Source organism: Lipophrys pholis, assembly GCF_963383615.2.
Source record: "Lipophrys pholis genome assembly, chromosome: 7".
NCBI lineage: Eukaryota > Metazoa > Chordata > Actinopteri > Blenniiformes > Blenniidae > Lipophrys > Lipophrys pholis.
In genome coordinates, this window is record NC_137638.1 from 6,151,974 (window position 1) to 6,166,126 (window position 14,153).

Sequence of the window (14,153 nt, forward strand, 5' to 3'; positions counted from 1 at the left end):
GAATGATATATAGGACACCTTGAGATGTTTGAGGATTTCAACACTGGAGTTATTTATGCATGGGATATTTTTCACCTTTGAGATTTAAATGAACATTTTTACCATACAATTCATACATACAAAAACTCAGGATGTTTCTCAATTTTAATAAAGTTCAGATGTTATAAAATAGCCCCCCCCACCCCCCGCCCGCCCCGCAATCCATCAAGATGTGTGTACAATACAAGAGAAGACGAGTCCAAATCCTTTCAGTCGTTCATTTATTCTTCACGTTCGTCCCTTCAGACACTGCAACTGTTTGATAGCTCTTTATTTTCAATATACACTTCATTTGAAAAATAGAAATTCTAAAATAAACTGTTTCACCTCTTCTAAAAAGTCACAAAAAGTTAATCGAAACAAGAACAAAAAAAAGTCATCAGTAATTTTGTATGCTAGAAATTAACTCTTCATTGCACGTCGTAGGTTTTTGTCCAACACGCTCACACACCTATTTCCACTCGCTGCCGTGGACAAAAAACCCCCAAACAAATTAAAGTGAAACTGTGTGAATCGCTTCATCTCTTGAACCGAAACGAAAACAAATCATACACAACGTGGTTACAAAATGATCTGGTGCGTTTTGGTTTGAGCCGACAAGCCATTTTTTTTTATGTACATGGTTTAGAGAAGAAGAAGAAGGTGGCAGCTCGTTTGTAACCGACAGAAGCGACGAAGACGGGGAGCGACTTCCAGTTTCAGATCAAACAAAGTGAAAAAAGTGCGTCGGTGTGCCTTAAAGAGATTCAGTGTGGAGACATTGTTGATTGTTGCAACGTAGTGAAAGAATTATCCTGTTTTTATTTCAGCCCGGGGGGAATAATGTTACTCAGGAAATGGAAAAGAGACGACAGAAAGGGGCGGGACTTGGGGGGCAGACATGTTTATTTGGTTACGCATGTCAAGCAGTGGGTTTATCTGGTTGATTTAAGTAGTTTAAAGGAGTCATAACCTGATATTTTCACATATCCAGTCTCCTTTTAATCGCCTTTAAGTTAATACTTAATTCATACAGCAACTGGATGTTAGGTGCGCGTCGATTGGCCGCAGGAACTGTACATCATAGTGATAGCATAGCGGTCCTTTGCTCACACGAAACATTTAAATAAAAAAACATCGTGGAGCCGTCTACAAACACCCACACTGCAGAGCAAAGCACCCCGCAGATTTAAAATGAAATACAGGGTCATTGGAATTTGTATTTGATTCAAAGTTTATATTAGTTCTCTTAGTGACCAATGGCTAGCGGCTAACAGGTAGCGGTTAATGGCTAGCAGCTAACCGCTAAAATTAAAAGAAGTGGTTTTATGATATTAGCCTCCTGTTGTTGACGACGAGTACAAGGAGTACAATGCACAAGTATGAGGAGTACAATCCAAATCTCCCATTTTGGGGCGTAACCCCATTCTGGTTTGAACAACGAGCCCAAACAAAAAAAAACTCAGGCACTTTCAAACTCCAGAATTTCAGGCAAGCTTCAACTGAGGTCCAACACCAATATACATGTTTTAACAAGGAAACATATTATTTCCGGGGGAGTGACTCCTTTAATGTTAATTAACCATGCACGTAGAGAACAGTACGACGTAAACAGTCAAGCTCATTTAAAGCTCCTTTAAACTATCGTATCGGTCCACTGAGTATCTGCTGTAAGAAATGTCTCCACGTATGCAGATGATGGTGTAATACAGGGGTCTGCAACCTGTGGCTCTGAAGACTCTTGTTTTCAGCTTGTTTATTCACCAGTCATTTAAAAAAAAAAAAAAGGACTCTTAACTCTCGACTAAAAAGGGCTTTAATAACTAACTAAAATTGAGAAAAATATCTAAAACCACAAAGAAATAGGAAAACTGGAAAAAAAAAAAAAAAAGACTTGAATTCGAAAAAAAAGAAGCTTAAAGATGGGAAAAATACATGCACAACTATTAGAAATGGTTAAAAAGCTCAAATGTAAATTTTTGAAAAAATGCTGACAAAGATCAGGTCCAGAAACATAATGAAATGTTTCTCATCCTAAACTGCAATTGAAACTTCAGAAATGCAGCATAAGATATAGTCTGTATATCAAAGTAAAGGCGTCTCACGGCTCCACTTCAAGGTTGCAGACCCCTGGTGTAGTAAATGTGCAGCAGTGAGCAGCATTAACACACTGAATCCTCCACCGTTTTTGTCCATCGACTCGCACATATGAAGAATCGTTTACTATGACCACAGTGCATTTGAGAAAAAGTTGCTTTTCCCCGCCCATTTTCCATGAAGACTGGCGCACTGCAAATAGATTTTACACTCTGATGGCCGTTTTCAACAACTCCCAAACGACAGTTTTCGCTCGATAACATCGTGTAAACGGAGCCTGAGCTAAACAAAGACGAGCGCCCTGCTTTCTTGCTGTGTTAGCAGCTAATGCTAATGTGCTAGCAGGTTTCCCGGACCCGTCGACATTGTGATCGTTTAACAAACCGTCCCAAATGTAGGTAGTTCAGCGTTCAGCTCAAAATGGGATTTGCTGACTCACAGAGCGTGTCTAATAATTTATGTGGGAGAAAAAAAATTATAATTTTGGAACTTGTTTACATTTTGTGCCAATCTACAGTGGAGAGGAAGAACATGGTGCCACAACAGCCATATAAATTATAATTACACCAAGCTGAAATACAGTAGGACTACTCTGAAATTATTCTTTAAACGTGAACTCACTGGCCACTGTAGGAAATGCCATGATAAAAACATTAAATAGTGCAGATTATACATCCTCTGCATCAGTGAACAAGTACTGACTTACAACACACAGTAAATATTGTTTTAAATATACTGCTTGAAAAAAATTCCAGAAATGTCCCTTTTCTGTGTATTGGGTAACCGATGAGTCTCTGTGGCGTCCAGTCTGCTCTCTGGTACGAGTTTGGGGAGTTTTCTCAAGAAGTTGCCGATGAGCTTCAATTGACATCGTGTTTAGTTTCATTAACCAGTAGTAGGAAAACAGAAACTCTTGAAGGAACGATACTATTTCTTAACTCAAACATGATCGAAAATGATTGATCAAATCTGACGAAGCACGTTTGACAACATCCCTAAGACATAGTTACTGTACGGTGGGTCCGATTTATTACGTTATATGGCTAGCCTTCGCTCGTACATTCTTGTCACACCAATTGGCAACTCTAGGTGGAGTGGCGAGTTGCTCTAGTCTGACTAGCAAAATGCAAAAGTCCATAGGACGCTATTGTGACTCACTACACCCTCTTGTGTTACATTGAGATATTATCAGACTGAGGATAGTGTTTTAGCTCAATGCATACTTGCTTCTTGACTGTCTAAACATTACATAAAATCATTAGTAAAATCCAACAAAGCAAGTTGACAACATCTCGAAAACATATCGTTTTTTTACGTTATCTAACCAACTAACTGGCCTTAGCTCTAATATTCTTGTAATACCAATTTACACCACTAGGTTGGTGACTGCAATTTGTCATCAGTGCCTGAGGCTCATTGACTGGCGTCAATCTGCCTAAACTCAGAGGACAGACTGGAGACTGCAGTGACTCACCACCGCCACCCCGTGCACAAACATGACATTACAAGTGACATCAAATGCATAAAGGAAAAAAAGATAGATAATTAGATAATTCCAACAACAGCTGATAAAAACTCAAGCCAACCTGCAGTGAACTAAAAGCAGCTCAACAGCTTTTGTGGATCGTTTATTTCATATCTTGACTACGATGTTCAGTCTGGATCAAACTCCGTTAAGCCACTTCGGTAAAGTTGTTTGTGCAGCACAAGCAAATTACATGATATGCATTCCTAGTTAGTTTAAGTTTGGCTGAGAAAAGTCAGATGATTTATGTACCGCTGAACAGTTTTTCTACCCACAAAAAAAAAAAAAAAAAAAGACCAACATGCACCATGATCATTAAAAAAAAAGAACTTAAACAAGTAACAAAAGCTTGGAGGAGAATGTGAAAGAGAGAAATAAACTTTAAAAACTGCATCAAAGAGTGATAAAGAGCTGCACGTACAAATGTGCTGTTATGAATTAATTCACTTTAAACGTCTATTTTCATTATAATACAGTGAATCTCTTGCATCATTCCGACTCTACGAGAGGACAGAGAAGAAACATCAAATCCCCGCGATGCGTTCAGAGTCAACACGGCGTGTTTGTTCATGATAAGCGCTCCATCTAAAACAAGAGGTAGAACTATATAAAAACAGCATTTCCCTGCTACAGGAAAATGTTATAGAGTAATCGGTTGATATATATATATATAAAAAAAGAAATTCAGCTGATATTTGTGTGTATTTATATAAAAAGAGCAGGGAGGTCGCTCCCGTGCGTGCAGCATTTCCTGTGCGGGGGTTTGCATAGAGTTAGACGTGTTAGCGTTTCAGTCAAACTGACCGTTTTTGCCGTCGTGTGAAAAATACTAAGAAAACATGAGGAGGAAAGAAATACTTTTAAAAATATTATTAAACGACAAAAAAAGAAGTTTTCTTTAGTGTATCAGTTTGTTTGAAACACAGGTTCCCTTTTTTTTTTTTTTTTTTTTTTTGTTTGTTTGTTTTCCCCTCCCCCAGCGTTCAGTGTAGTTTAAAGTCAGTAGAAAGAGCGGCAGGCTGCCCGGCGGCGCTCCGCTCCTCTTACAGAGACGTTTCCGAGCCTCGGCTCTTCCAGTAGAAGGAATTATCGTCGTCGTCGTCGTCGTCTGGGTCCATTTCTATTCTAATCTGAGGCACAGACTTCAGCGGACTCATCTCCGGGCTGAAACGCAAACGGGCAGCAAGTTAGCATACTGGCATGTTGGCGGTTAAATTACAACAAGAACTTGATGATTCTTGATTTTTCATTATATTTATATATATATATTAGCCTTGAAACGCTGCTACTGTGCATGTGTGCGTGGATTTCATTACAAAAAAAAAGAAACAAACAACAGCACCCACTAGTGGCCCGATATGCTAACTACATCGTTTTCATTGTTTGTGGCGTTTCTGTGTAAACTAACATCGATTTCAAAAATAATACTAAAATAAGTAAAACTGAGTAGTATTTGAATTAATAATTCATTACCTGAAGTTTTCAGCTTTGCTCCTGGAGACATTTCTAAACTCTTCATACATCTGAACCTTCTTTGTCTCTTTATCTGAGCACAACTTTGTCGTCTTTACTCAAAGGGTTTGTCATTTCTGTTGTCTAAGTTCTGTTGTCTTTGTCTTCTCTGGTGTTATTTTGCTGGTTGTGCACTCTATACTGCACAACGCTATACTCTACACTGCCAAACACTGCCCCCAGAGGTCATCAGTGGTATTACTGTTTGCTACACGTCCTTTTCAAGATGGACTGGAGGGACTCATAGTTAAAGAATGAGTCAATTTGTTCTCCACCAATCAAAACTTATTGAAAATAGTCCAATAACAACAACTAAATGAACCTTTTTCTGTAACGCTTTCTGCATCTGCTTTACTATCCGTTTTTACTTGATCCCATAACGGAAACCCAGCCAGTCTGATCTCAAAGGAAGTCTTGTAATTTCACTGCTGACATCCTGTCATCACACATTGTCCGAAACACTAATCCTCTTCCATGGCTGCAGCGTGGTCGGCCAGCTGGGCGGCCGTACGGCAGAGTGTGACCCTGCACACGCCAGCCGGGGACCCCCGTCATCCTGGACGCTGCTGCTCTCCATGGAAGGACATAATCCCTTCTTGGAAGTGTTTTCCCGAGGCTTGTTCTGCCTTTTTTTTTTTTTTTTTTTTTTTTTTTAAAGAATGATTGTCTTCTCCAGAGGTCAAACAATCTGTGTATTTCTGACACAATAACCACAAAGCGCGGATGGAACACGCTGATATCAGCTGCTTGAATCAAACTTCTTCTCACAGCTCGGATAAAAAATAAAAAAATTCAAGATTGTGGAAAACAAATGCAAACAAACAAAGCTGCTTGCCTGGACGCATGAAAGTAACACAGAGTGGAAATGTTTGCTCTGGAGTAGCTTTTAGCTTTTGAGTGTCCTCAAATATGTAAATACAGACACTTCATAAAGTAAATAGCCACTATATATTTAATTCTTATGTTTTATTCCCCCCAAAATCAATTTTAAAAACAATCTTGAAAACCAATGAAAACCAATCACAGTTTGGCTAAAGGGTCTCGATACTTTTTAATAATACATTCATCACTTTGACTCAATTCTGCAAATGGTGAAATATAAAATTGCTGAGATGATAGTTGAAATGTTAAATATATTAAAAAAATAACGTGAAATTTTTGAAAACAAGGATTCATAAAATAGTATAAAAAAAGTAAATGTGGAAAAATTAAGTCTAAATTTGTTATTAGAAATATTGAGAATGCAGTTAAAACACCCGAATTATAAGTAATGTTGATAAAAATCTGAGGATAATTAAAGCTGAATTTTTAGTATCATAGCGATACTGGTATCAGTGCATCCCTACTTATGTTTATTGAGAAGCAAAATAAATAAAACAAACAACAGATTGTGAATGATCGCAGCATTTCTTTGATGGATTCGTAGTGAGGAGACAGTGAACCCGACATCTGATGTTTCCCATTGAAAGAAATACCGTTTATCCAAAGCTAAGCTAATTAGCAGAGCCGACCTTTAAAGTTCACAGCACAGTTATACGTTAGATCGTCAGTCCAGAGTCTGACCTTTTAAATAAAATTTAAAAAAAAAGGAAAAGGAAATCAGTGTCTGTTTTATTTGGCCTCATCTTTCCTCGGGTGCCTCCACATGTTTCGCTCACCTGGATAAGTAGTTGGCCTGGTAGTAGCGAAGCTGCTCAGCACGACGTGTGTCGCTCAGGGAACGAAGGGGACTTGTCTCCTGAGGACACGGAGGGGGAAAAAAACAACTAATTAAACAAGTTACCGAGCTGATCTGCGGGTTTTCAGCGCAAAACAAACGCAGCAGCAGCAGCAAGGAGCCCAGAAGTCACTTTTTTCTTAATTATTTTAATAGTTCAATCTGAACGATTGGGCTCGTAACATACACTGTTCACGTTAATTGTTTTCTAATGTTAATAAAGTTTAGATGACAAAGGAAAAACTGAAATGTAAACAAATAGAAAGGCTCCGTCAGTCAAATACAGTCGTCAATGATTTATAAAATAGAGGAAATATGAGATCGTGTCTGTCAAGAAGTAAGTGCGTAACTCATTTAATAGAATGAAGCAGATAATATTCTTCTTCTTTCGGCTCTCCTTCACTACAACACTGATAAATAATAATAAAAACTGTAAATCTGTATTATTTACATACAAATTAAATTCATAATTTGAACTTCATGGTGTGCTGAGGAGTCACAAATAAGAGCCAAAAACAGAAAAAATCAGTTCAGGCCAGAATTCAATCGGGGAACGCGATGAGTTTGTATTTTATTTATTTTTTTAATACTTTCCAAAAAAAATGTAGAATTTCTTTAAAATGGTAACTGTCATTTCTGCACAGGTTTCTAATATTTTAGTAAGAACAGTGGAGATATAAAACAGTGATGAAGCAGTGAAAGATTGTTAGACTTGGTTTGGAAAAATGTTCTATATTTTGCATGAGGAGACAATACCTTGATATTGTACTTATGGTTCACCTTCAGATGTGTGTTGTTTACTTTTGAAGAGATATGCATTTGAATATAAACTTTAAAAAAATGTATTCACACAAACATTTCTGTAATCTGGAATAATAATCTGTAAATGTGTTTCAAAAAAAAGAAAAGAACAACGTCAAAATACGACCCGAACACAAAGAAGCACCACAGCTGGAAACTGAACTGGCGAGAGAAACAGTGATTACGTCAAGCAGGCGAGAATTTAAACAGAAAAGAAACAAAAATGAAGCGAAAACGTTAATTTCATGCAGGTTTTAGTGAAAGAACCAGGCCTGGAGAGGAGAACGGGAAGAGTAAAGCGGGTGGTTAATGTCACGCAGCGACGGTCGGAGCAGTTAATGAAAGTAGAGGTCCCCAGAGGAGGAAGGAGGAGCAGCAGTCTCCCTCCGACGCCGCGGCCAGTTTGATGGTACTCACGGTCGGAGGCCTTATCACCTAAGAAGGGCTCCTGCTCCATCATGTCCATGGGGATTTTAATGCTGGGAACATTCTCAGTGTAGGGATAGTCGGACTGTTGGAGAGAGAAAACACTTCCTGAGACCCGACGTCCGCGGATGTTTGGGAACCACAAACGTTCACTTCGCGAAACCCACAACTGTCCAGAGCAGTCGGGACCGCAATACCCAACTCCACCAGCTGGCGGCCTGTGAGCGCCATGAGAACTGCCATTTTCCACTGAAGAAGACTTAAATCGTTACTTGACCTAATTGGATTTTATTATATTAAGCACAAAAGACTATAAAAAGACTTTTAAGAAGAGTATGAATTGCACTCGTTTAAAAACATCAACTTAGTCTTTTTGGTGTTTTTGAAATGTTCTGATTGTTATAGAATCCTCATGATGAATGGATTTTTCATCAATTTTCAGCTCAAACTACAAATTGACTCTTTTTAAAACTACTTTTTTCATCTTATTTCCATGTAAATGAATTAAGGATTTTAGGATACGATTAAAGTTAAAAAGGCAATATTTCCCCTAATAATGTCTTTTTTTTCCACTTCGGTATTCTACCTAAGTGTATCTTGTTTAAACTGCCATATTTTCATGACAAACTTGAGGAAAGTTTGGATTTGTCAGTAAGCGGTGACGATGGTCCAGAAAAACAGACCTGCTGAGGGAATCTAGAAAACATCCAACTCTTCATCAAAAAAATGTTCAATTAGTTTCTTCTGGTCACTTTTTCTTCTTCACAGAAGCAACCAAGAAATCTTTGATGCCAAAAAGACAATTAGCACGAGTCAGCATTTTAGCACTCATGGTTTTCTTATGTTGTGTTTAAAAATTATTGACAAAGTTTTTACAAAACAGTTCAAATGAACTCTAGTTTATAGAAGCACGACAGATTTTTCACAAACTATTAATTTTCTTTGAATGTGAAGCTTTCGGTAGAGAAAAGAAAGGCAATTTGTAAACTATTACCTTAAGAGGATGAAGGATTTTGAAAAACAAAGGCGCTGCTAAAGTCAGGATTATCGAACCTAAACAATCTCTTTTTAACCTTTTTCACTAAATCTCAAAAAAAAAAAGAAAAAGAAAGAAATGAGCCTGGTGGCTTCCCTTCTCCGCAACGTCAATCTGTAAAGGGAGAAAACTGAGAGAAAACATTTAAAAAGGGAAGAAATAATCTGGTAAAAGAATAAACAGGAGCCGTAACATGAACAATCAGACCCATTTGCACCAAGAACATGAACCTTTTCTCTGAGTGGATCCTGTTCAGGGTTAAATAAATAAATATATATTCCAGTTATTTTTCTCCATTTAAGGCAACGGGTGGCGCTGTCGCGCTCGATCCCACGAACGAGTGAGGCTCTTACGTCTTCAGCGTCGCTGTCTATGCTGCCCCGCTTCTTCTTCTTCTTCTTCTCGTCCTCCTTCTTCTTCTTGTCCTTCTCCGGGATGACGTCGTCCAGGAAGCTCAGGTCGTGTTGGGAGAACATGTAGTCCATCGCTTTCCTCACGGCCACCAGAGCCAGGATCTGACGGACGGACGGACAGAAGCAGACGCCATCAGACACCAGTTTAAAGGTACGGCATGTTATCCAATTTTAACTCTAGTGATGTGATAATTCAGTCGACTAAACTGGAACATTATCAATCCGTTATGCTTTCCAGGGTTACAGCTGTGCATTAAAAACAGATTATTTGAATTGTGCAAACTTTTCTCCATTGAGCCCCCATTTACATGACAATGTTTTCAAATAAAAACTAGTCCTGTCAAACGATTTAAGATTTTTAAATCAGATTAATCTCAGGGTTGCTGTGGATTAATTGTGATTAATCACAATTAACATCTTTAACAGTTCATGTTGACAATAAGATTTGCCTCTTTTACAAAGGAAACATTTATCCACATTAATGTTCCTGTTCCTCCTTTTTCAGCAGCAACTTGGTGACGTTGAGTCCAAGAGGAAAACCGAATGCGTTAATGTGGTATTTTAAGCTGGAAGTGCTTCGGTGAAAAGAAAACTCCCTCCTGCAGAGTGTGCATAATACTTTATGTCGATCGACTGTACCAACGTGCTGTTAAGCGTCTTCCATATCGAGTTTGGTTTTGCCACTACCGGCGTCCACGACGGCAAATTCTACTGGGACAAACTCCCCAGAATACTTTTAGTCAAATTAGTGGTGGTGGATTAATCTGCGTTCATTTTGACAGCCCTAATAAAAATGCATAACTTTAGTAGCGATATTGGAGTTTATTTCTCCGACAATGCACATTCCCAGTAGATTGACAATAACAACAATGGAGTATCGCGACTCCCAGTCCATGTTCTCCTGGACAAACCAACTTGGTTTATGATGTATTGTTCTCTACATGTTGTTTCTACTTCAAAAGCGAACAACAGCGCCATCTCGTGGCAAATATCTCATCCACTCCTTTTTTACATAAGCAGAACTGTTTAAAAAAAACTAACTACCCTGATTAACCGGCAGGAACAATCCTAGCTGTAGTTTTCCACGTGGTGGAGTCCGTCTTTTATGAATGGAGGGTGAAGGCGTCTCACCATGACGGGGAAAACGATGGCGGCCACGGTGGACTTGAGGATCCAGAGCAGAGCCAGACAGAGGACCTGGATGAAGGTGAAGAGGTGGACCTTCCTGAGGGGGACGTGTCGCAGGTAGACCAGGTCGGGCTGGTGCTTCGCCGGCATCAGCAGCAGTTTGATGCGGTCCATGAACTGCAGGCAGACGCGTACACACACTGAGGAAACCTGCCTTCAAACAAGTCTACTGACCGAGCTCTGCTGCCATGATGGAAATAATACAAGAGAGAAAAACGACACATTTACCTGGACTCCGTTTAGAGAGGCGACGCCCATATAGAGGAAGACTCCGTACAGGACAGGCATCGGGATGAACTGGGGGAAGCACAATTCATTAGCGAGGAGAACTTGGTACTTTAGGGTTACGTATCGATGACTAGAGTGAGAAAACCTATGAATAGTTTTCTGTAAGTTAAGTAAGTTTGTTTTTATTGGGGAGGATTCAGATTGTTGTTTAGTGGGTAAACACTCGAGTCTCGAGAACAAACTGGTTGTTGAGTTCATCAAATCTTCCCGGAACCAGTTCTGTTTTGTGGAAGGCTGCATTCTCCTGCTGGACGGCTCATAACCGTCACACGGTTGTTTGATCGTTTTAAGTTAATTTCACCAGAAATGAAAAGATCATATTAGGAAAATAAAAGGTGTTTCCCCCCTACTTTAGATAAAAAAAGATATATTCTCATGGAAAACACACACACATAAATCTCACTTTAGTTACAAATATTTCAGATTGTTCTCTTGAAACAGTAGACGCCAAGATTTTACTATACATCCAATTCATATTCTTGATTCTGTGAACCGATTTATTTAAAGCAACAAGACTGCAGCCTTAACACCGAACTACGTTTTGACAAAAACACCCTTTCTATCTGCGATATGAATAAAGATAAGGTGTTTTTCAAGACTATTTCAGTCCCACTGATATACCAGTTATTGACCAACAATCATGAATATTTAATCCAAAAAACCCCCAAAAAAGACATTGACTATTAAAGATGTAGAGATGCATAATGCTTATTTACACAAAGGCACGATACGTTACGACTGTAATTTTCCTGTCATTCGTGGCACATTCCTAACATTTAGTGTGACGTAACGCATCTGAACGTCACATGAAGAATGTTGGGAATGCGCCGCGAATGACAGGAAAATTACATTCGTGACACATCGTGCCTACATGTAAACGCAGCATAAGAGCACAAGGTTTGATGGATATACCTTCAACATTGGAGACATGAATACAGACAGTCCGGTGAGGATGAAGACAAAAACACCGGTGACCCTCTGCTCTCTGCAAAACAAACAAACACAAGGAATTTCACTCCATATGAAAGTATAAGACGGACAGGAAATATATGTGGAGCAGCTTGAACAGTACAGTTGTTCCCTCTTGTGGAGCGATTTTGAGTTCAAGAACAAACTCCGGTGTTTTCTAGGAAGTCGTGTGTGTACAGTTTGGAGTGAGGCCGTGTTTGCTCAGCTTACAGCTGACCCATCAGGAGGTCGCAGAGGGCCTCGAAGTGACAGGGAAGCCAAACAAAATCTATTAATCTGAACTCAGATCTGAACGATCCATTAAGAAACATAAAAGTTCGAAAAAGCCCCAAATAATTTATGTATTCAATAATCGGCCACTATTTACAATATTTTTTCATTCAATCATGCAAAATGAAATATTTCTAATTTAAACAAAAAAACAGTGAAAGGGTCATCGCAGCAGGAAATGGTAATACCACTTTGTGCCACAAGATGGTGCAGTGAGTCAGTCCATCGTTTAAGATCGAGAAAAACGCCTGCAGAGAGAAACTCAGACTAAGTGACGTACGTGATGCACAAAAGAGGTGTAATCTCAGTCTTTTGGCCACTTGAGCCTCTGAGCCTGGCTCTGCAGGTTTCCCCCTGATAAAAGGGATTCTTTTCTATCTACTCTTTCCTATGCTTGCTCACGTAGAATAGTTAGTTTCCTCTGTAGAACCCCCTCGATAACTGGTGTTGTATTTTATATAAATCAATTTGAATTGAACCTTACACATGTTTGAGAGAATTCAAACACTGGAAAGGCCTACTGTACATACTGCGACTCAAACTGAGGATGTTGTCGAGAGTGTTAACCACTACACCACTACATACTTCTAGTTTTCCATCTCAGAGTATTATGCCGAGACAACGACAGGCTGTATGTGTATTTTGACGACCTGTTGTAAAAAAAAAAAAAAAAAAAAAAAGAAGCTTACTTTACGTCATCTTTCTTACCTTACGCCTAGAAACTTGGGCTGCTCTCCGGGAGCCGAAGTTTCCGTTTCCATCTTCAGACTGTCGATGTGAGCGATGGAGATGACGGTGGCGGCGACGTACCACGGCAGGCCCATGAAGGAGCAGATTATGAGCAGGACGGCCACCAAGAACAGGTCCAGATGGTAGCCTGCCCCTTTCTGATCGGGACAACAAACACAAGGTCAGTCAGCACGAATCTGTGCTCAGTGTGCAGAACACAGCTGCAAATACAGGAAAACATTGAACTCCCCCACACTCCCCCACTACCCTAAAACAGCTTTTACTCTCTGTGTGTAAAATCATGTTATGTATGTAAAAAAAACTCTGCAATCAGGCCGAAATCAGAGAAATGACTGCTCAACTTCGGCCGTGACTGCAAGAAGTTTCCTTTGAATGGACACATGTGCAGCCACTGTGTTGAAACATCTCTCACTCCCATGAGAAGAATGATATTTTACTACAGTGTGAAGGCAGACCTTGTCCTGTACACACTGCAATTTGTTGTAGGAGATACATGAAAATCCTGCTGTCATATAAATCAGTCAGGAGAAACCCCTCACTCGTGTTCAATAAAACCTGACGAGAACATTTGTTTTGTAGCTCAACATCCACATTTTTTTTTTTTTACCCACTAAAGTTTTTTTTTTCTCTTTACCTTTAGTTTGTGCTCCTTTCTGTTGACGATCACTGCTGTGATCTGTTGATCCATGAAGACCAGAATAGTGACCAGGAGGGCGGGGAGAGCCGACGCCAGGTAGACCCACCAGGGGTTTCCACCGAACGGGGGTACAAACCAACCCCGATGAGGGCTGGTTGGCTATGAGGAAAACAGATATTTTAGAAACCATTTCCATTACAAATGATTTACTCCGAGTTTGAATTCTCCGAAAATACCAAAATACTCTCAAACAATTAATGAAATGTCCCTGAAACACAATGACTAATGGGTGTTTACTCACATTTGCAAGAAGTTAACAACAAACTGGCTAACGATGCTACAACGTGTGTTGTAATACCAGTTTTTATCCACAAGATGGTGTATTGAGCCATTTGGAGGGGTAACACGATAACCAAATCAAATTGCGTTTTCTTGTTTTAATTCAAACACACAATTATAAAAATGAGTTTATTCTAAGTTTGACGGAACATATTATGAAAATAAAA

At 39.4% G+C, this 14,153-nt stretch overlaps 1 protein-coding gene across 5 annotated transcripts in view; it reads right to left on the reverse strand.

Annotated features, from left to right (window-relative positions):
- Window positions 1-4,397: 4,397 nt before the first annotated feature.
- Window positions 4,398-14,153, reverse strand: part of slc4a4a (solute carrier family 4 member 4a) — a 69,390-nt gene continuing 59,634 nt past the window's right edge. For 3 of the 5 annotated variants that reach the window (XM_080466861.1, XM_080466859.1, XM_080466860.1), the window contains 9 exons: window positions 13,645-13,806; window positions 12,969-13,147; window positions 11,934-12,006; window positions 10,962-11,030; window positions 10,677-10,850; window positions 9,486-9,647; window positions 8,088-8,181; window positions 6,811-6,890; window positions 4,398-4,804 (listed from right to left, as the gene is read on the reverse strand). In XM_080466861.1, coding sequence (XP_080322987.1) covers window positions 6,847-6,890; window positions 8,088-8,181; window positions 9,486-9,647; window positions 10,677-10,850; window positions 10,962-11,030; window positions 11,934-12,006; window positions 12,969-13,147; window positions 13,645-13,806 — 957 coding nt within the window. In that variant the 3' untranslated portion in view covers window positions 4,398-4,804; window positions 6,811-6,846. The remainder of the gene's footprint in view (window positions 4,805-6,810; window positions 6,891-8,087; window positions 8,182-9,485; window positions 9,648-10,676; window positions 10,851-10,961; window positions 11,031-11,933; window positions 12,007-12,968; window positions 13,148-13,644; window positions 13,807-14,153) is intronic. The other 2 variants (XM_080466858.1, XM_080466857.1) reach the window with 1 other exon arrangement.